Source organism: Cottoperca gobio, chromosome 6 (assembly GCF_900634415.1).
Source record: "Cottoperca gobio chromosome 6, fCotGob3.1, whole genome shotgun sequence".
NCBI classification, from domain to species: domain Eukaryota; kingdom Metazoa; phylum Chordata; class Actinopteri; order Perciformes; family Bovichtidae; genus Cottoperca; species Cottoperca gobio.
In genome coordinates, this window is record NC_041360.1 from 8,881,929 (window position 1) to 8,905,737 (window position 23,809).

The 23,809-nt window shown below is 39.6% G+C and overlaps 1 protein-coding gene across 6 annotated transcripts in view; it reads left to right on the forward strand.

Annotated features, from left to right (window-relative positions):
- Positions 1-23,809, forward strand: part of tspan9a (tetraspanin 9a) — a 90,821-nt gene that overhangs the window by 59,404 nt on the left and 7,608 nt on the right. For 4 of the 6 annotated variants that reach the window (XM_029434591.1, XM_029434592.1, XM_029434594.1 and 1 more), the window contains 6 exons: positions 206-307; positions 522-653; positions 2,000-2,083; positions 20,964-21,021; positions 21,542-21,669; positions 21,846-21,920. In XM_029434591.1, coding sequence (XP_029290451.1) covers positions 206-307; positions 522-653; positions 2,000-2,083; positions 20,964-21,021; positions 21,542-21,669; positions 21,846-21,920 — 579 coding nt within the window. Of the gene's footprint in view, positions 1-205; positions 308-521; positions 654-1,999; positions 2,084-6,071; positions 6,962-15,976; positions 16,170-20,963; positions 21,022-21,541; positions 21,670-21,845; positions 21,921-23,809 lie in introns of those variants that run through there. The other 2 variants (XM_029434596.1, XM_029434597.1) reach the window with 2 other exon arrangements.

Below are 23,809 nucleotides of genomic sequence, written 5' to 3' on the forward strand. Positions count from 1 at the left end.
TAAAGATTGGAAAAGTGCTTCATAAATGCAGACCATTTATCTGTGTGAAAAAGACATCGAACATGAATGTACACTTAGGAACACACACGCTTTAACTGCCAACTTAAAGAATATCATTAACGCTATCACTGACTTAACCCTTCTTTAACCGACCCCTTCAAGCCAAGGTTTCTAACCATGAGTGTGTTGTCTTTTTCGTCCCCAGGTGAGTGAGAACGCCAAGCAGGATCTGAAGGATGGGCTGGCTCTCTACAACTCAGATAACAACATAGGCCTGCGAAATGCCTGGAACATCATCCAGGCAGAGGTAGGCAGACCTCACACCGTGCATTACATATTAGAAACATTAGCACGAATGTTCACTAGCCGTTGAAGTACGCTTCGTTCCATTATTGCAGACCTCTAATGCAAAGGGACTAATTACAATAGTTTTTTTTATCAAAGTTAGTTTGAGGTCTACATGGACTGACAGGACGCATTAACTAATCTTGTATCCGATGTGCGGGTGTGTTCATTCACAGTGGAAGTGCTGCGGTGTGATAGCATACACCGACTGGCACGAGGCCCTGAAGGAGAAGGTAGTCCCTGACCGCTGCTGCCAAGAGCATTACCAGAACTGTGGGCAAAACTCCACAAACATGTTCTGGAACAGGGTGAGTTCACATCAGCTGTAATATAAATAAATGAAAACATTTTCAACAAATAGAGATGCTGCATTGTTATCTTAAATTAAAAAAAACATTCTGCAAAATTTAGCAAATTATCAAAGGCAACATTTGTTTTTTAAATACTCAGATTCTGTTTGGGTCTGGATTATCTAACTATGGAAGAACTGGCCTTCTTGGGTACAGGGGCCCCTTGGGTCATAGGGCCCCTGAGGCAGAGCCTCTGTTTGAAGTGACTGTGCATACATTTCTTGTTGTAAAGTCAATTAAAGAACCACAAAGAGATGCAAACTAACTACAAAGAGATTAAAAATGACTACAAAAAGACACAAAACGGCTACAAAGAGATGTAAAAAGACGACCAGAGACTTGAAACAACCATAAAGACACAAAAAGAGAAACAAAACAACTACTATTTATATTAGTGTTGTGCTCTTTTGGTCTGGGTGTGGGGACCTTCTACTTATTTGTGCCCAGGGGCTCATTGTCTCATAATATGTCCATGTAACACTAGTGGGATCATCAGCATCATCCATTTGACGGGACATAAAAATCCTGAATCTTATAGATTTTTAATCTTTAATCGATCTGTTCAGTAGTTTCTTTCTACATCCCTCTATGTGTATTTAAAGTAGCTTTAAACTTTTGTCTTATTTTTTAATTCTGATCACGCTGGATTTGTTTCCATTATGGATAAGACAACAGCTCTTTTTTGTATCAAAAGGCTTGCAGCACAATGTTCACCAATCTCCCCCCCTTACAAGTCTAATTTGATATTGGTCTGGCATGTGGTTTGTTAGCAGGTCCAAAGTAGGGATTAAAAGATGTATTATAATTGCCAAAATGAGAATAGGCAGACATTGAGCTGGCCCATTGGGAAGGCACAGTACTAAAAAGCGTGTGTGTAATCCTGCCCAGAGGAGACAGCCACACACTATATAGTTAAGACTTACATGCTGCCTCAGCACCCACACTCAAGAAAATGGCACCACTTTGCAGCCGAAACCAACATTAAGTCCTGCCAGTGAGTGACCTGTGAGTGAACCCAGGTGGGAATACATTTAGAGTTAGTGCACAGGTCTGTCCATATGGCCCATAAGTCTGCATATTAAAGTCATCACTCATGGGTAATTGACTTGTTTTAACACCTCACCTGGTAGTTCATTCATGCGAGGGTAAATCTCACGTGTAAGAGATACACTTTAGGTGGGAAAGTGTGACATGGATGGTTGGGTTTTTCTAGGTGACCAAACACGCTGCGGCTAAAGTGACATGATTCTAAAAATGCACATTTCTTTAGTGGTATTTTTGCAAGCTTTCTTTTTCTATTTTAGGGCTGCTTCGAGAAAGTGGAAGAATGGCTGGATGACAACAAGCACCTGCTGGGAACCATAGGCATGGTCATCTTGGTCGTACAGGTAGGAGGCTTAGTAATGCATTCTTCTTTCCTTCTCCCATTTTGTTTTGCTTCGCTCCCGTTTCTTCTTTGTGCTTTGTGTCTGGGTGCATTTGTTTGTGTCTGGCAGCCACATGTTTTAAAGAAAAGTATGCATCCAGTGGCCTTTGTGCCACCGTCTTCTACTGAGAGAGCCTGTGCTCAGTGGGCGTTCTAGGCAACCGTACATCTTGAAATATTTAAGACACAGTCTTCTGCGTCCTGGTGTTGTCTGGGACAATCAAAGCTACCTGTCTCTGTGCCAAGCAGGCTGGAGTTATGAACAAGGAGCCATGAGAAGATGGGATAGCGAAGATACTGAATATGGAGGAGTAGGTATAGAGACGCAGATTAAAGGCGCAGTAGGGAAGGGTGACAGATATTCCTCCTAAGAAATCGTTTCTTTTTTTGTCCTAAAATCTGCCTTATATCTTTCCCTCTTTGTACAGCAGGTGTCTCACTGCCTTTTGTAGTATATTCTCCACTTACTTGGAGGTTGTGTCCTAAAAGTGTCTGTTGAGTGAACAAAGAAAAGTGTACTTTCCCCTCGCGTTTGCACAAATGTGTTTTGCATTTTGTGCTTATTAGCTCCCGGCAGCCAAAGTAACAACTGTACAGATTTTAGCAACCGTGTGTGTGTGCGCTTAAAGTGTCTGTTATGTGTCTGTGTGACAACTCAGACTCTGACTGATTTCAGAACTCCAGTTTTCTGTAATCTACCTCCAGTCTCTTCCCTTCTTCCCTTTAGTTTCTGTACATTTATGAAATTAAATCATAAAGTTCTGGGATAAGCGTAAAATGTTTGGGTCCTGAGTCTAGTTGTTTCAACTCAAGCCTGAGGGTATGATTTACATTTTAGTTATTTATATTTATTCTCATCATTATCTACCCAAGAACTTAGTGTTTTGGTTTATTTTGTAAAAAGTAATAAGTTTATTGAAATCTTAAGTAAAGTCAAGTGTTCAAGTCGATAATTTCAAGTGTTAATCGTAAAAAGAAATGGATGCGTGCATGGACGTTTCTTTGCTTCAGTGTGCGCTGCCTTGAGCACATTCTTTCCCACCAACTTGACTTTGTATGCAATCACACTTTGTCTAAAACTCACCTCTGCGTTCAGTCGCAACACGCATCAACCTCTCTAACAAAAGCTATCTGTGCTGCACTTACATCTCAGGTGCATGTAATCTCTTCTTGCACCTACTTAACACTCTTGGCTTCATTGCCATTCTTATATTTCACTCCTTCAGCTTCTACTGGAGCACTTACAGATCCAGTGATTGCAGCTCTATAGTCTGTGGAACTTCCACATGCTTTCCTTGCTACCTTTAGAAATCAAACCATTATGTCACTTCTCAGTAGTCACCTTTTCATTCAAATGAATCCAAAGGAAAATGCAAATTTAAAGTGCATTTCCATCCACTACCAATATACAAATATACGAAATTGGCCACATGGAGATAAAAAAGCTGGAGGCGCTAATTCTGCAGTTAAATCATTTAATCATTGCCGAAGATGAAGCAACAACATGATAAAAACAAACAGTAAACCAACTGACACAGTAAACATAATGGAAATTACATGTTAATTTGAAGAAAGTTAGTCTCCACAGTCCACACATATGTGCCCAGTTACATGAAATACCTTAAGTTACAAGTTGTTTAGACTAAGGCTTTAACGGTAGGTTCTGTCATAATACAGCACATCATCATCCTTTAACGTTACCTCACAGCATTATTGTCTTTATGCTTTCAGCTAACTTCTCCAAAAGAGACAACAAAGACAATACACGAGAATAACATATGTTTCTGTGTAATTAATATAAGAGAGATTGTGAAGATAGACTGACAGTCAAATCTTTAGTATACTCTCTAACCAGTGTCCAGTGGGTTTTCCCTGTTTCGAAAAATGGGTCTTGGTTTCTGCTCGACACTTCGACATTAAGCCATTGTCTTATGTTCCACAAAGTATTTCACTTTCAAGAGACCTTAAGATTTTATGAGGAAAATGGTTACCAAGGCACTTCTAGCAACACATAAAGGCAAACGTATTTGGCTATGGGCAAACACTTAGAAAGGAAAAGGTTGCGTAATATCACCATAAGGATTTCCTTAGGATGTTGTAGGGGAAAACCCTCTGAGGCCGCCTTTCAAGGCATCGTTAGATGAATTTTTAAAGGCAGTCTTAGCCTAAGTGGTTTTATGCACAGATGTTTTCGTCTGCTTGAGGACGCTTAAGTCTCATGCTTTGTGTCCGTCATGATTTATTCGTTAAGTCTGCTTCCATTTGTCTTTGTCCCATTTAATTTTTTATCAGTACATCAGCGACATTAACAAACTTTTTGCAACAAAATTTGTCTGTTTTTGGAATTTTCCATTGTTGTGCACAAATTGAAAAATGTGCATTAAAACAGGCGCCCTTAAAATTCCTGTTCTTGCAATGCATCATCCCCTGCACTCTTTCAACATGCTCTCCTGCTGGTCTTCAGTTTGCAATTCATGTGTTGAATACTGTGACATTCCTCACATTTAAAATATCCTTTTAATGGGGCTTGAGCTTATGTTAAAGAGAAAGAGAAAGTCAGCCTTACACAGCATATCAGCCAATTTCAGATCGCATGTATTCATGACAAGTTCACACTCTTCTTATATACTCGCGTGCATTTATTTAAAATCACAGAAACTCTTCTCCAATCTCCTGTCTGACACTTTCTCTTCCACGTCTGCTCATTCTTCTGTAAAAACACACACACACACACACACACACTCACTATGCACATGCAGAACAGAGACAAATATGTACGCTGTTTGGACAATGATAAAGTCTTGGTGCAGAATTAAACCCCACAACATCGACTTGGCTGACATTAATTCCAATGATCTCTTCCCTCTCTGTACACACACACACACACACACACACACTATCTCTCCTCACACGGAGTCAGGTGAGAGTTGGGAGAGTCAAAGAGCAGAATTTAAGCTGTCAGATTTGCAGCCTCGAAGGCAAGTCGGCGGACATGATGGAGATGAACATCATGAAAAGCGAATGCCCGACAAGTCTGCAATGTTACATAATAGCCAGAGGCAGGGAGAACTGGCTTATGAATGATTTAGACCAGCAGCATATATGTCAGACTTTGGTAAAAGCCTATATGTATAACTTCATCCACAATGGTTTCAGAAATCTCCGCCGTACTTAAGCAAGGGCGGATGATGGAGGTTTTGAAGAGTCCTGTCATGCTGTCTCACTCAGACTGCATAAAGCAGGGAGCCAAAACTCCTCTGTGAATGTCAGAGCTGCGTAGATGAGCCACGTGTAATAATTGGGTTTGTTTTTGATTTGGTCCGAACTCCCTCGTATCTGGATGTTTACCTCAAATGGCCCTTCGGGTTTTGATTGGCAGCAGCTTAAGGTAGCATTTTCTTCGAAGCAGCCCTACGAATTAGGCTTTGACTGAAACTAAAGGAGGAGAATCAGCAGCTTTCTCAGGATAAACACATCCCATAGGAATCCCCAGTGGAGGCTGTTTGCAAGAAGTCCACGTTGCCTTTTTAGTAAAGACTTTGCACCATACAGTACTTTGCCGTTTCCCTGCCATCCCAACTTTGCCAGATAATGGTTTTAGGATCAGCCTCGTGACTGTGTTTGATGTAGAAGTATCAGGGGTAATGGAAACTTCAAAGAGATAGCTGGCTACTTTGATTCAGTGGCATCTCAATTTACTTCATTGACTTAATGCTTGTGCACGCTTTACATTTTCTCCATCACAAAGATTCCAGACCTCTCGTTTGAAGGCCGTCCGAGGGAAAAGAGAGTGAACGGAAAATGTGTTCGTACTTCTCTACAGGATTTATTGTGCATCAAAACTCATTGCAGCCCAGGGCATCAACATCAAAAAGACCACACGCATGCACACATATATATGTATGCATACATGGAGACACAAATTCAATATCTTCTCCTCTCCTCCACAGCTTCTAGGCATGGCCTTCTCCATGACGTTGTTCCACCACATCCACAGAACGGGGAAGAAGTACGATGCTTAGCCTTGGGGGGAGGCATCCAATGGAGAGGAGCCCCACTGCCTGATGGGATAAGACTCTGATTTGAACACCCCTGCTTCCCCCCCTCACTTTACAATTTTTGCCCACCCCTTCCCAGACCTTCTGTACAGATTCCAGATGCTCTGTTCTGCTCTCTCCTCTCACCATTCATTTTTGCCAAAGAGTAACACAACTGGAAGAGAAGGGACGTCTACTTTTGGCAAGGAAGAGAATCCCATTGGTTGTCACTCCTCTTGAGTACATTTCTTATTTTATGGTCTTTTTTTTTTTTTGCTTGATCTAACAACTTGCCGGAAGGAAGGACGGACTTTGAGACAATGAAGACTTTACTAATGCCCACACACCCTACTCCGTGGCAAAGAGAACATTTGAAACTGATAATACCCTCCACCTCTTGTGGAGATTCTTTTTCCTCATCTCGAAGTCAAGCCCCCTTTTCACTTGTAAATGAAAAAAAGTTCCAACATGGCATGCTAGTTTTCTACTTTACTGATTGTCGTCGAAATGTCAAACGTCTTCATTTTTTTCTTGTTTTTTTTTAATGTCATCGACGCTTCTGTGGAATGTAAGTGTTGAACAGATCAGTGCAATGAGCTCTCAGATATGTCCGTGTGGGGTTGGATTTGACGTGATGCTGATGCAGAGATGTGTGGGGATGATGTTTAATGTAAGCCACTATTCATATATCTTTTTCATTCAGCTAAAGAGATTTAGTGATTTAGAAAGTGAGCGTGATGGAGGAACGTCATGTAAGCGTAAGAAATCATCAATGGATTTATTGACACCAAATTCTGCAATATCCTACATTGTAATGCACAAATCTGCCTGTGAACACACACACACACACACACACACACACACACACACACACACACTACTTGTACTGCCACACAGCAGCGGTATTCCCATTCCCTATGAGACAATACAAATGGTGTAAAATGGCTGTTTATTAGGGCTCCACCAGGACTGTCAAGTGTATAGATCTGGGTGATGTAGTTTCCCCTTCGAGAATACAGGCTGAAATGTGTGTGTGGGTGTGTGTGGCGCTTTGTGAGTGTGTTTTATCACATTGTCCAAGCTGCAGGGGAAGAAGAAAAAACGTAGCACATAGAAACACTGAGCAAAGCAAGGGCACGAGGGGCAAAAACAGAGCAGACATGTTGTCTCCCTGCTACCATCAATTGTGTTAGCGCAGGCGGCTGGAGACCTTCTCTTCTATATTCTTGAGATCTCATCTATTTGCTCTGCCCTCCTCACTCTCCCTCTCTCTGGCTGTCAACTCCCCCACTGCCTCCATTTTTCTTTTTTTTCACCCCAATTTTCTTCCTACATGTCAGTCTGCTGACATTTTTGCTCATCACAGTTTCTCTAGTTTGCAACTTTCCTGATTGTACGTGAGCTCCCTTTTCCCTGTAGCCACCGTTGAGGGGTTGGGGGGGGGGGGGGGAGGGAGTGTAGGAGGATCAAAGCTGTGACAGATAGGTATAGCAACATGCCCTATATGTCTGTTTATGGCTGATTCTCTGCAGGAGGCCTGAGCATCAGCCTGCTTCAAGACTGAAAATACTTGATATCTGCTGTGGTGACTTAAAGGAAATGCCTTACCAGTGTGTCTGCTCTAGATGTCAAAAGTCCTGTAAGCATGTAGGAGGCGGGGGTGCAAAAATGCTTACTGTTGAAGGATGATTTCAGTTTTCAAGCAGTCATTTGGTTATGAATTGTTGTCATCAGTTATAATAGCCTTGTTTCAACGAGGGGGCAAGAAACAAGCAGTCAAACGGGTTGCGAACATTTTAACCAGATTAGCTTCCAATTTATTCAGAAAACAGAAAGGGAGGGCTCAGCACGTCTGAGGTAACATGTCAAACTTGAACCGGAAAGTCTGTAAACTGCGATGGATGTTTCTTAACAGACAGTTTAAGTTATAATTTTACTTTTCACCTTTGTTTTCCCCTTCCAAATCTGGCTACGTCACGGTAGGAATAGCACAGGTGTAGATAATTAAATTAACGATGGCTGAATTCCATTTAGCTGCTTTGATTCCAGGTTCCTGGTATGCACCCATGTCACTCTCACCGGGACACTTGAATAGAACAGAGCCCTCGTTACTGTTATTAGTAACACCTGTACCATGCCAAAGGGCACTATGCGCTGCGTACATTTCACACCCTCATTCGGATACTGAAAATGCGGGACAGTAAATATATTGCACTATAACAGGGAGTGTTTTCGGACACAGCCTTTTTTTTCCTGTCTCTGGCGCAGGTTGCCGTCCCCATTGCTCTGGTTGGCTCGTTTGTTCCTCCAACAAACAAAGACTTTTTCAATTGGTCGGAAAAGTCTGAGATGTTGGCAGCCATTGAAGAGGCCTAGAAGCAGGCTATGTGTTTCTTGTCCCATCAGACTTCCCAGATCTCTGCAAAGAACTTCCAGTACTCTTACTGATAGAAATGACGGCCAAAACTAGACAGGTGAACACTTGTTTGCTGCTGTTGGAAACCAAGTAGAGAAATCATTGGGACCAGAAGTGGCTGCGTTCTAAATTGTATCCAAGATAATCGTTGGCAGGAGATTTTGTTGCTTTGGTTTCATCCTCGAAACTGTGCATTGCTGCTACATGAGCTAACTAAGTGACACAGCGTAACCCACCAATATTCATGTATTATTCATTCATCCAGTCGAGCAGCTTGTATGCCTCAAGAGTATCACCTGAAGTCATTCTTAACAGGTTTTTTTTTTTATTGGTTTGATAATTGCTTAGTGTGAGAGACACAGTTTTAGTAAGAGGTTTGTGCGTCATGAAGCAACATATTTGCGCCGTTATATGCAGCGACCCTGCTGGCTGTGATTCACTGCCTGCCCCCATATGCTTCGCCTCCTCTTGTTGTGTCCACGGGGGGAACATGACAGCTGCTGATGTACAGCGCAGGCACGAGTGGTCACATCTCCTCTGCTTGGCTGCCTCCACAAACTCTCTACACATCCCTTATTTACTGCCTCGCTCTGCAGACACCCGGCACTACATATACAGTGGTTGGCAGCACTGACACTGTGGAAATACAGCTGTGCTCTTTAGACGCCTGGAAGCAGCTGCATGCTGCACCCTGTAGGGGATTACAGGAAAAATATCTATACCTTGTTCTGTAAATCAGACTGCATTGTGACCCTAACCTAACTGAAGGGCGACAAGTCCAGAAAAAACCTGAGATCAATATTTTGTTGTGGTGCTTAAAAACGTGTTCAAAGAAAATGTGGGAATAAAAAACTTGTGGGATAAAACAAATCTAGTGTCTCCAAATCTGACGTCATACTTCAGAGAGCCAGCCTGTAATTCTTTTCCCCGACTGCGCTGACATTCTGACATTTCCTCCTCCGTGTGAACTGAACTCCCCTTCAGCTCTGCCGCTGTCAACTACATTTCATGGTTTTTGTCAGAGAAAATGTTCCTTCATGTTTTTAGAGTGCAGGGATAAATGCCGTTTTAACAAAAGCTGTTTAATGATGTTATTTTTTGTACATTGGTTGTCGCTGTTTTAATGTTTGTTTTTATACGATATACTGTTTATTTTCTTGTTGTAGGCCGTTTTTAAATGGCTTTTATAATCTTTTTTTTTTTCTTTTCATTCATGACAGAGGTTTGTTGTCGCTAATTGTGAGAACATGACACCATTAAGCATTTGTTTCTTAGAGGATTAGTCTTTGCGATGTTCCTCTACAAGGTGCAAAAAAAAACGCCTTTGTCTTAACATCGAGAGGAGAAATTTGGCATTTAGCATCGGGTGTGAAGCCCACAAAAGACGTACTGCACGCATGTCGCCGGGCTTCTCTGTATCAAGACCTAGTTTAATTAAATTAGGACGTGCTGGTATAATCTGCAGTATGTCTTTTAAAACTGCCAGTGTCAGAGCCATTTTGTATTTTTTAGTGCATGATATATTAAATGACACTGTACAACACAGAGCTCATGTCACTACAGTATATCAGCCCTGTACGTTATCCCCGGATGTAAATATGCTCATTTTACAACTGATGTAACTTACTGTTATACTTTAACTCTGCCACTTGTAATCACATTTATGTTGACGGTTAAATTGCTATTGTGAATTGCCTAACAACCCATGCTCTTTTGTGCTCATTTACATATCTTCCACCCATATGTTATCCACTCTCATGTTTCATAGTTGTTCTGCCTCTGTGAAGTGCAGGAGCAGTATAATTCAAATGTCAACTTGTGTTTTTGTCTGTATGGTTTTCATATTTTATTTGCATCTTATAGTAAGACATTTTCCCGTCTTTTTTCTTTTTTTTGGAAGGAGTATAAAGTATTCCCTCTTATCCATGGAAGCACTCCCAGTAAGCCACAGAGCTGGTAAAGGAAGAATGCACAAGCAGTAATTGGGTTTTGTCTGCTGTGAAGAATTTTGAGACATAGAACAATTTTTTTTTTTTTTTGCCACTTCGACATATTACTTCTGTAAACTCCTCTTGATCCTTCCCCCCATGCTAGAGCTGAATATCTGAGCAGTGGTAATGTATGCTCTGGAAATGGTGTGTTTGATGTTGTGTTCTGCTGGGTGGCACTATCTGATACCTGCCAGCCTTGTCCTGTGGAGTTTTTCTGCTACATGTGAAAGCACTCTGAATATCTATACTAGGTGGTGCACTACCTTCTCTTTATTCTCTAAATCAACTATTTTTTAAATAAAGGAAAGAGTGTCACAAAATCCCACGATACCGTACGCTCATTGCCTTTCATGTTTAATGACTCGATGCTTCTGATGTGTTCCCTTTTTATGTCACTGCCGATTATTTAGGCAGCATTTAAACGGTGTTTGATGAATCTTTTGGGGGGGTTGGATGACAGGACTTGGCATGAAGAGCAAAGTGAAGCCCACAGAGAATTAAATGAAAGAGTGGCATTGCGCCTTAAAATGGCCTCTTTTTTTTTAAAGAATAACAAAACCGTAGGGACTGTTGTCCTAAAGACGCTGAGATGAGCTAAAGTTCAGTCAGCCAGTCGAGCAGAGTGGTTCTTTTTAAAGAACAAAAGGGAGATGATGAAAGTGGGAACCATCGAATTTGTCTCTACAGCATGGAGTCAGCAGCAGAGTATTTTTGTAAGGAGCTTTATCCCTTTTTTAACCTAATTGTTATCAGGCCCATGTGAGATAGTGAAATGAGTTTATTGTGCCATTCCATCCTGGCTTTTTGTTTTACATCACTGTTCCTTCTATGCAAAAATATGACCTATTTTAGCCTTTGTACAGATTATTTTGTATGAGTAACATGTACTGAAATAAAGTAAACAGAATCAGCCGTGGATACTTTTTTTTCTTCTAATTGTTATTGCAGCATTTCACCCCCCCCTCCTATCCAAAGCAGAAGTCATTACATTAACCTGAATTGGGAAGGCTTTCATTTTGATGAGACCATTTAGTTTGTCCCCACACAGCATTTTTCAGCTTGTTAACCTGCAGTGGAGCTGATCTTTGCAGGTTGTTTCTGCTGCTATCTGTTCTCAATCTGTCATGTTTCCCAGAGTAAACTTCGCTATCTTTTTCAACTGCACGGCAGCGAGGCTTTTTAGTCTTTGTCATGCTGTTTGACATCACTTCAAATGGAGAAACGGCAGGACTAATGCTGCTGCAGGCTTACTGTAGGTTCAGACTGTTAGTTCTTCTTTAACTTTTCGTTAGCTGAGACGATCTTATTGAATGTCCTGTATTACAATGTTTGGAGAAATCTAATTTAGGTCAAAGTCTTTCTGCTTTAAGGGGGAGAGAGGGTTTATTTAAAGGAATAGTTTTATTCCAAAGAAATTTGAGAAGATTGATTACACTTTCATGACTGTATGTCAATAAAGCTACAGCTAGCAGTGGGTTCAGTTAGCTTAGCTTAGTATAAAAACCGGAAACGGCTAACCTGGCTCCGTCCAAACGTTACAAAATCCACCAAACTTGTTGTTGTTTAATCTGTACAAAAACCAAAGTGTAAAACACAGTCATGTTGAGATTTAACGTTACCTTGTGTGCCAAACTTTTTTTTCACTCTCTAAAGGCCCCGTCACACATATCCGTATGACAGAAACTTATGCCGGCGCATACGAAATATCGGCAATAGGTTGATATAAATTAAGGGTAAATTGTGATCGTTTGAAGGATGCAGACGATACGCCGAACACGCCAGACATACACATATCCGTACGGCAGAAACATACCGGCGTATATGAAAATTAGCTCAAAGGTTGTCAGAGTCCAAATACGTCCAACTTTTCCACAGCGGTGTTGTAGCTGACGCATACATAACGAATACAAATTATTATACGTATGTCAAACATTGATAGCGTATCACTTACCTATTTAAAAAGTATCAGAGCGTCTAGCCAACAGAGCTGGAAAAGTGCCATCTGGTTCACGTCATGCTGATGCTGGAGAACGGCTAAAATGTTGAACGCTAGCTGTACTGTAGAAACACGTTTAATAAGTTACTCGTCAGGCATAATCTTAACATAGGGTAGGAATAGGTTATCCACTCATTATCAATACATTGGTTGTAGGATTTACCGTCAGCCGACGTAGCCTATATCTAACGTTCCTCTAACGTAGTCACGTAGGTATTCACGTACTGTATTTACGTAGGTAAGTATTCAACTAAGTGTTCCGTATTTACGTAGGTAAATATTCACATACGTATTCCGTATTCACGTATGTCTAACGTCACGTAACGTCTGCATATCTTATGAAGCGCACGTCAGGTACGTCCGGTAATTTTGAACATGCTCAAAACATCAGCGTTCAACAACGCACCCCAGCGTAACACAGTGAGCTCTTAACGAATACTACTTATACCTTATCAACGTACACCAGCGTGTTGCCCATATTTTGTATACGCCATATTTTTGTATATCTTATGCATTTGTTGGGCATTCATCTGATACATTTTGTATTAGGAAGTGATGCTCTATCAATAGGTTAGACATGCGTATCTATATATGTTCACTTTTCCGATCCAATGAAAAGTTGGACGTATTTGGACTCTGACAAATATTTGTATGCGCCGGCATTCTTTCTGTCATACGGATATGTGTGACAGGGCCTTAATATGAGCTTGATAATGGAGCTGTTTATGGGACATTCATAAACATGTTGACACATAATGAGAGATGGAGGAAAGCCAGGAATGAATATATGAACTGCAGAGCTAACAAACTGCTAGACAAAGACATGTTTAGCACAACTGGAATTTATGCAGCGTGCTATACTTTACACATCTGCACACATCTGCAAAAAATGTGCTTTCAATCTACTATAGACTTTCCTCTAAAATGCATTGTGTTGTATAGACTATAAATGATATAGCATATACATTATATACACTACATATTTAAACGAGGCAGACTAAATGTAAGACGTATACAGTCAAAGCTAAAACAATGTCTGATCCAGTGTGAAATAAGACTTCTGCCATCTGGGCCCAGGGCGCCTTACTCCTGTGCATAGACTTAATAGCCTCTATAATCTCGCCTTTTTGCAAAGGCCTGTTCAGCCCACTGGCCAACCCTGGATCAATAGCTGGGAACTCTAAATCATTAACACAATTGTCCATGCCACTTCTGTGGGAGGGAAGTTCAGCTTTAAAGAGGGTGCTGTATAAGGTCTTGAAGACCTTGTTAACATTTTAGGGGTTGGAAACAAGATTGTTTGACCCGAGAAGCTACTTAGCGCTCGAGTTTATGAGCCTGTAATCGGCTATTCTCGTCTCCATATTCATATGATAAACCACTGCAGTGCAGAAGCAAGCGTTCTGTCGTTTTGGTGGATAATAAGTTTAATTCAGAATGTAGATCTAATCTATTTTTATACAGTTCTGGAGAAGGGTCTTGTGCAGTTTGAGAATAGAGTTGGTGAGATCTTGCAACCGGTATTTTTCTGATTGCTATTTGTGTGCGTTGTATAAGAAATAATTTTGCCACTTAGAAGAGCTTTTAAAGTAAAAGCACAGTTTAACCCCCCCCCAAAAAAATAAAATAAGGTGATGCATATTCAGGTTAGTGAAAGAGGTCAAATTTACATCATCTTAATTGGGAGAATAGACATTTACAAAAATAACTGGGGTCTGGTATAAAGTACCTGTCACATTTATATAGCTGCCATTTTTGGTCAGCAGTAATGTGAGAGGTCGTGAATTAAATTATTTTGTTCACCGATAGTGCTACCACTCTGGCTCTTCTAATGAATTCAGAATGAAACTGACTTATTCAAAGTTTGTGTAGTTAATCTGAGCCGCTGTTTTTAAGTGGGTTTCCTGTCAGAACATGATGTCAGTCTTCAAGTTTTTAAAATCTTGGAGTGTTTGACTGGACCAACCATGGATTTAACATTTCACGAAATGAGTCTAAGTGAATTGTAGATGAGAAGATTGATACCGCTCTCTAGTTTGCAAATATGGAGTTACAAAAAGTGGAAACGGCTACCCTGGCTTTGGACAAAGATAAAAAATTATTTGCAGCTATGTTACACCCGTAAAACCTTAACATGATGTTTTTTCACTCGTTCGTTTCCAGTTTTTATGCTAAGCTAAACCAACCAGCTGCTGGCATTAGATCCATATTTACTGTACAGACATGACAGTGGTATGAATCCCGTCATCCAACTCTTGGCAGTAAACCCAAAATGCACCATTTATATATTTTATATATATATTTCCTTTTTATTGTACTTATATATGCTGCCAAGTGGATTGCTGCCAAACCAAATTCCATTGTGTTTAACACGCCATGACAATAAAGCATCTTATCTTACCTTATGTATAAGTCGAAGGATTTCCCGTTAAACAATGCAAAAGCTAAAGCTAAATGTTGCATCATTAGTAAGGGAAAACTCTTCCAATTAATTGTCTTTGGGACTAAAACAGAGTTCTACTCCATTTTTTTTTTTTAAACAGATCAATCTCATTAAGTCTTCATGTAGCTGTGGCGAGGTACAGAGGTACCTGAGGGACCTTATGTCCTTCTGTCACTCCACAGGACACACTTGATGTAATGATTTTTAAAAAAAAACCTTGCAATTAAGTATTCACTACAGTATTGCTATTTCCAAGGACAGTTCAGATTACATTTCTGAGTTATGGGCTAGACTTAGAAGAGATCCAGAAGTGAATTCTTTATACATTCACATTAACTTTATAGTGTGATATATTTTATTTCTCTTCTCTATCCTCAGAAAGTCTCTCATCAGTTTGAGGATTATCCATTGATCACAAGTTTTACGTCAATATCTCATTCCAGAATAGGTGGCCTGACACTTCTGCTCCTTGATTCATTTAAGCAATATTTGGTTGAAATTCAGCAGATTTGTTCTCAGCACAGCACAGTGGAAAAATCAGAACAAACCTAATTTAGTTTAACCACATTAGATGTTCTTCTTCTAAAAGATGTCATTGTCCAGTCTTTGTCAACAGCTATTACGCTCTAGTCTTTGCAAGAGAGCTGTCATTTGTAAACTAGAACACAAGCCTTTCAGAAGCAATACATATTAATATTGAAACACGTGGACAATATGTTTGTAGGCATATTGCAGAGAAAGACAGCAACGCGGATAGTTCATGGAGTTTAAATGAATTCTACAATCCAGCAGCAGGCTGACATTACTTGAAGTAAGCCATTCAACTGCAGTCAGCCAGAGATATTTCTTGTGTAATCTGACTCGCTTGCCTACACAGTTCTGGGCCCTACCAGCATGGCCAGGCGTCACAGTCCCATGCCCCCTTTTTTTAGCCAGCCTGACACCCCCACAGCCGGCGAACGACCCCCTCCTCACAGAATCACATGGCGGCTGAGTATATGTGGGGTGAGGACTGTTTTCAAGTAAAACCTACTTTAGCTCTACATGACTGTAAAAACACCAACAAATAATGGACAGGAAACAGAATCTGAACCGAGCCGAGACATTCTCCTTCGTCAACCCCTGGATCAGATATTTTCTCTTCTTCTTCAGCTTCTTATTTTGGGTGAGTAGAGTTGTGCTGTTGAAGGATTACTACTGACAAAAACATAGCTGTTATGGTGTCCCAGGACGCCCATATATTCTTAATATTCTGAGTATACAAATTACCAGCTATCAAAGTTGTAGCTTTCCAAAAAGGCAGATCTGCTAGAAAAAGGAGGCCAAACTATTAAAAAAGAAAAAGAAAAAAGGCTTATGAATAATACATGAACAAATATAATTCAGATAGTATCCGTAGCTGCAAACAGCAGGAGCACCCCGCCACCCCGCTGTTACCTATTTTAAGTTTACTACAGTTATATATGGACACGGAGATAGCTCACACATCACTGTAGCAAATGGTGAGAGGTGCATTCTTCTCAAGTCAGCACTGACTCATGCTGAACTACAAAACACCTGGCAACTGGGTTAGCCTGCTGGTAGTCTGTATCTGAATGTTTCTGTATATTTCTGTTGACGTTGTTAAATATATTGCAGGCTGCATTGTTTCACAACATGACCGCACACATTTGGACTTCATATTATATACAGCAGTGTATGTTGTGTACCCAGGGTATGTACAGGGATTGTGGAGCAACTCAACTAATATTTAGGGGAAAAAAGTAAAGTAGTAGTTAGCAACAGGGGTCGTACACATGTTCCATTCACAACGCCATAGTTTTACAGACTCACATTTCCAGACTTCTTGGTAGATTATTCAGACCATACTCAACATCTCAGGACTAATAGCTAGATGTTTATTATGCAAATAAATGGTTTTAAAATCCAACTGTTAACATGTTACAGTCTGAGTATGTATGCTATTATGTTGCCCAATACGACCAGTTCAATGCACAGCATGCAATGCTAAAATGTTATTTGGTTTGTATATACCTTCAACAGCCCTTCTGTTTCTGTTGAATGTATATTAAAGCCAAAGGGATACAGTTCATGTACCTGACTACTAGAAAAGAGAACGTCCATTGAACTTGCGTCGCACACCATAGGCCTTCTTCTGGCCTTGCTTTCGACAACATTAAGCTTGCTCTGGCCCGCACTGGCCTCACTAAGTGGGAAACATTTTGGCTGTGTTGCCTGCCTGCTCCAAACGCCATGAAAAACACTTAATTTAATTTTTTAATTCTGAATTTTGTATTTTAGAACAGAATAAGGGCAATAGTCTTGAAACACAAATATTTCTCCATGCTATTTTTTATTTTTTTCCTTACCTGGATTTTTCTAAAAATTAAATTCCAGACTTTTTCATACTGCGTAGGAACCTTGCAAAAAGTCATCGTATAGTACGTCATAAACAAAGTCTCCTATGTCGTAAGAATGTCATAAATAATCATAAAGAGACATAGTATTGTATGTAAGAAAAAAGTACAAAACAATTGACAGTATAGTGTCAAAACATTAAAAGAAAAGTCATACTAAAATAATAATAATAATAATAATAATAATAATAATAATAATAATAATAATAATAATAGCCTACTATATAATCATAAGATAAGTCATAAAAATGTCATAGTATATTATGTCTTAAAAATATCACAAAAAAGTCAGTATAGTCTGTCAATAAAGGTAGTATAAGCATAGTATAGTATGTCATAAAGGAAGTCATAAAAATATCACAAAAAAGTCAGTATAGTCTGTCAATAAAGGTAGTATAAGCATAGTATAGTATGTCATAAAGGAAGTCATAAAAAAATCACAAAAAAAGTAATTGTGTAGTATTTCATGAAAAGGTCATTAAATATGTCATAAAAACATCATAAATGATAGTAATGTTTGTCATTAAATCACTGTCATAAAAAGAAGTCATAGTAAAGTTTCTCATGAAACCTTCATAAAAAGACATAGTATAATGTTACAAGAGATAAAAGTTGTGTACATTTTTTTTAAATAAATAGCTAGAAGTTTTGGAAAAATGGTTACTTCATATGTCAGAACTTTGGAGTACATCAGATATACCGAAGGTACAAAGTGTATAATGATACAAGCTCCACTGCTGGTTGTTGGTGTAACTTAGAGGCCTGGAGACAAATGTATAGGAGACACTTTGCTGCAGCCATTACACCATCCACCAGGCCCTTTAACCCTCATCAGATGTTGCTTCCGCACACACGCACACACACACACACGCACACACACACACACACACACACACACACACACACACACACACACACACACACACACACACACACACACACACACACACACACACACAAAAGACTCCCTCTGACTCCCTCACTTCCCTACTCCATTACTACTTTGAGCACACGGATCACATCTGTAGCTCTACAGAATCCCTACACCTCCATCATATCCCTGTTCATCCAATCCCACATAAACACAGCGAGGGGGCAAACACTGTACCCCGCTCATACTGTGTTTACAGCCAATCAGCAGTTAACTGCAGCACTAAGCAGCCACACAGCCCAGCCCGTGTTGACTTTGTTTATCAGACACGGGCTCAGAAGTGAACACTGCAGCCCTAATCCATCAGGTCTTTGTCCCCGCGTCCCCACGGCTCAGTTCAGCTGGCTTTCACCTCCACACAAAATCCGCTGGGAGAAGCCTGATTCATCCCTTTGAAAAGCCTGAAAACAGAGCTGGAATACAATCACTGTGTGTGTGTGTGTGTGTGTGTGTGTGTGTGTGTGTGTGTGTGTGTGTGTGTGTGTGTGTGTGTGTGTGTGTGTGTGTGTGTGTGTGTGTGTGTTACTCTCCAGTTGCAAATGCACGCTGCCACATAAGCACACACATTGGCAAACTGACAATTGGAGGTGCAGGTGCACACACTCTGACACAACAGAGAATATCCTTTAAGAAACAAACAAACTGTGCTTTCAAAAATCTTGAAAAACACAGCAGTTCTAAAGAAAATGTGCGTCATCGATCTCTTGTGTTGTGTCAGCTACTGTCTTGTTAAATCAGATTATTGATACAAAAATGTGAGGGAGTTAAAACATACCAAAGTAACAATTTACTTCTCCAGAACGCATGAAGAATTGGGTTGTATGTGAAAGGCTATTATACAAAAAAATCACTTTTTCATAGCAATTTATGCAATGGAGCATGGATTCTCATGAACTCCAGAGATCCAACATAGGCTTTTTCACACAGAAACAAAACAGATCCATGTTTGTGCAGAGCTGAAGAAAAGGAATTCTGTATACAAACAGGCACACACACACAATTAGTAATCAGTAGACTGATTGTCTTTGAATCTGGATGCTGGCAATGAAAGCCGAGCCATGCAGATTGTTACCCAAGGTGTGAACAACGATCAAAGAAAGGAGGGAAAGTAGTGTTGACAATACAATCAAGGAAGTTATAATTCCACCTACTTTTCCCCCTCTCCGCTGTTTTATTGTGTAGCTTCTGTCAGGGTGAGTTCACGTCCTCAGCAGCTTTACAACAAGTTCTCAAGCAACACATTACTTTACAGCACACACACACACACACACACACACACACACACACACACATACACACACACACACATACACACACATACACACACACATACACACATACACACACATACACACACACACAGTTGTTAGACCTCATTATAAGGAGGTATTCTCCACTTCATCCAATGCATGCACGTTGTGGGCTGCCGATGTCTCTTCTGTGTTTAATATTTCATACAGTAGAAGCTTTTTTTGCCACTGTAATGTTTTCTTCCGTCTTTTTACAAAAGCACAGAGCAAGTCTCTGGCGGCTCGACACCCTGAACTCCTCACGCACACGCCATTTCTCTTTCACCTTCTCTGATTTTTCCTCTCTGTCTATGGGTCTCTGTTGTTGGAGTTCATGATCAAAAATATTTATCTGTTGTCCACCTACATCTAAATTGAAGCTTGGGTGGATAGTAGTGATTTTCTAACCAAGGTCAATTTCTACTACAGGGAGATTCATGAAGAAGTACTCTCATGTAAAAAAACTGGAGAAATAAGTTTTAAATTCTGAAGGTGGACCGAGTTCGTCAGAAAAACAAATTCTCCACTTTTGGTGTTCCACATTAACAGCCTCCAAATGAAGGAGATTAAACCCGAGATTTATATGTTTTGTTAATTTTTCCCCGCTGAAATCCACCTGTCTGTTTACCGTTAACACATAAAGTGTTGACATGGCTACAGGTACTCTCTGCATACTCAGCACCTAAGGAAAGGCTCATCGTCGCTAATCCAGTCACCTGCCCTGTTCGACAAAGCAAATACAGTCTGTTCTAAACAAAGCCAGCTCACTAGAAGCGATATATTTTTGAGGTTTTCACACAGTACACATCAAAAACTGGAGCATCGTCTAGATTTTGCAATGGATAGTTAGGAAAAAGATGTAGAGTCCAAACTTTTTGGGAATAGTGCGAAATTGTGTGAATTATGCGTACTCCTTTTCTTGTTGAGTTAGCTGAGAAGATTGATACCAACGCCACGTGTACGCTAAATTTGAATCAAAGCCAGTAAACTGTTAGCTTAGGTTAGCGTAAAGTCGCAGGGGGAAAGACAACACGTGTTAATTAAAGGAGCTTTATCGGAGACAGAGCCAGGCTAGCTGTTTCCCCCTGCACCTTCACGCTAACTTAAAGTGACATGTGATATGAGAGTGGATTTATCTTCTCACCTAACTCTCTGTGAGAAAGGGAAAATGTGTATTTCTCAAAGAAATTCTAAATATTTATCTAACCAGGCCGAACCCTCGCCCATGCCCGGGTTTGGTTTTTCATCATCATAACAAGGGATTGCAGGATTTAAGCTAAACTTAAAGCACATTGAATTGACCTTTTTGTGTTTTCTCTTAGGTTTTCTCCTTGTTAATTGTTGCCATCGGGGTGTATGCTAAAGTCCAGAAAGCTACAGGTACGTACGTGATACTTTTTACACATTCAGTTACATACAAAGGCACTTTCCCTCACATCAATTGTTTATTATCCTGTGTTTGAGCTATGGAAAGCGATTTTCTTTGTTAAATATTCAGTTATGTCCATTTATCTCCTCGTGGCCTCTTTTAAGTGAACACCTGTTGAGCTCAACACAAAGCGATCGTTTGTCATGGTTAGTGGGTCGGCAAGTTTTATCCTTATTTTACCTCGTGTCATTGTTTTTGCATTTCATTTGTTAAATGCAGATGGACAACAAAAAGGATTAACCTGGGCTCATCCCACTGATTACACAGCTGCGTCATGTATAATCCACAACAGATCATTGATATTTTATGAGAAAGAAGGAAGCCAGTGTAGGAAGGGAGGATGGGAAAACAAAAAAAAGGGTGTGGAGGGGAGGAAATACATTTGAATAAATGTTATTAAAATAGAAATAAAAGCAGGAAGGAAAATAAGGACAGATATCTAAACAGGGGCTGTTCCTGTCTTTCTGCCAGACACGGTGCGGGACACGTTCCTGATCGACCCGGCTGTCGTCCTAATTGTGGTGGGGGTGGTCATGTTCTTCATCACTTTCTGTGGTTGCATTGGAGCCCTCCGAGAGAACATTCGCCTCCTCAAGACAGTAATAAACAGACACATTACTAATACTGGCGCTGTGCTTTGCTTACGATACGCTAGCTCAAATTACATTTAATCCAAAGCCAAGTCTTATATCTCATGTGTAACAACAAATCTGACAGTTATGATTCGGTCTTAGTCAGAATGTGTTTTTGATATTTGTATAATTTCTTATTCTAGTTCTCCTTCAGCCTGACATTGGTCTTCCTCACCCAGCTGTCCATAGCAATTCTGGGCTTCTTCTATTCTGATCAGGTACTCGTCTCTTTACTGAAAGTTCTGTGCACTAGCTTAGTTATTTTTTTAAATATAAAGTCACTATAAAGGTCACATTTGGTCTCCAGTTGATTTAATTTATTATTTTAGGAAATTCTGTGCATTTGTAAACTACAATGTATGAAACTTAACAAGGCACAGCATCTGAACCAAGGGGGGAATGTCTTGTCAATGTCTGAGTACAGCATACACAGAAAGAAAAATCACATATACACCAGTACTTCAGTGGAAATCAGTGTTTGTTTCACTGCCTATAAGCCCTGAAAATGTGAAGAGAGGAGAGCATCCCAATTTTCTCTGGATGTGCTGACTTAAACTTAAAAGTATAATTCAACTTTACTTGGGTTTTAATTTTCAATCTTCTAACAATATTGTTATGTACTTCATATACTATGGCCCATTCTTTTAGCTGAGTGGGGGACCTTAAGGTTTTTGTTATTATTTTGTTCTAATATATATAATATAATATATATGCAATATAATATATTTAACATATATTATATATATATATATATATATATATATATATATATATATGAATATATATATATATATATATATATAATATAATATAATATACAGTATATATAACATATATATTATATATATTATACATGATGTTATATATATATTATATATATGTTATACATTATTATACAGTACACCAGCACAATGGACTTGACATTAAACAATCAATATGTGCTTTAAGTGCAGACTTTCAGCTTTAATTTGAGGGTATTTACCTCCAAATCAGATCAATGGTGGAGGAATTACAACACATTTTGGGTATCCCCTTTTTAAGGGACCAAAAGTAATTTGACAAAGTAACATAATCATAAATCAAATTGTAACTTTTAATATTTTTTTGGCTGAATATGAGCAGATAATATTGCCCGAAACACTTCAGAGTTCATCCTGCTGCTTTTGTCAACAGTCACATCATCAATACATACAAGGGAACCAGTTGATCTGACCAACTGTTGCGAAGGGGTTTTTCTTCACCAGGAGAATAATTCTTCTGACATCCACCACAGTTGTCTCCCATGGTCTTCCAGGTCTTTTGGTGTTGCTGAGCTCACCAGTGCGTTCTTTCTTTTTAAGAATGTACCAAACAGTTGATTTGGCCTAATGTTTTTGTTATTTCTCTGATGGGTTTGTTTTGATGTTTCAGCCTAATGATGGCTTGCTTCACTGATAGTCACAGCTCTTTAGACTTCATATTGAGAGTTGACCTCAACACATTCCAAAAGCAAACACCACACATGAAATGAACTCTAGACCTTCTATCTGCTCCTTGTCAATGAACTAACGAGGAAACAACACACACCTGGCCATGGAACAGCTGAACAGCCAATTGTCCAATTACTTTTGGTCCCTTAAAAAGGGGATACCCAAAATGTGTTGTAATTCCTCCACCATTCATCTGATTTGGATGTAAATACCCTCAAATTAAAGCTGAAAGTCTGCACTTAAAGCACATATTGATTGTTTAATGTCAAGTCCATTGTGGTGGTGTACAGAGCCAAAATGATGAATATTGTGTCAATGTCCAAATATTTATGGACCTAACTGTATATGTTATACATTATACATATATGTTATACATTATATATATATATAAACCACATTTGGCTTCATAAAACTTGAGTGTTATGAAGCCAAATGTGGATCCTAACTTTTCTTTAGTGACAAATTAAAACAAGGCTGTAACCGTTGTTGCAATGTATATCACTGCGTTTCAATTCCATACTTGTACTACATACTCATTTAAGCACTTCTTGAGCATGTCGTGTGGATAAACTAACAAAATGAAAACAACATTTTGCAAAACACTAAAACATTAGAAAAAACACAAACACATTAACTCA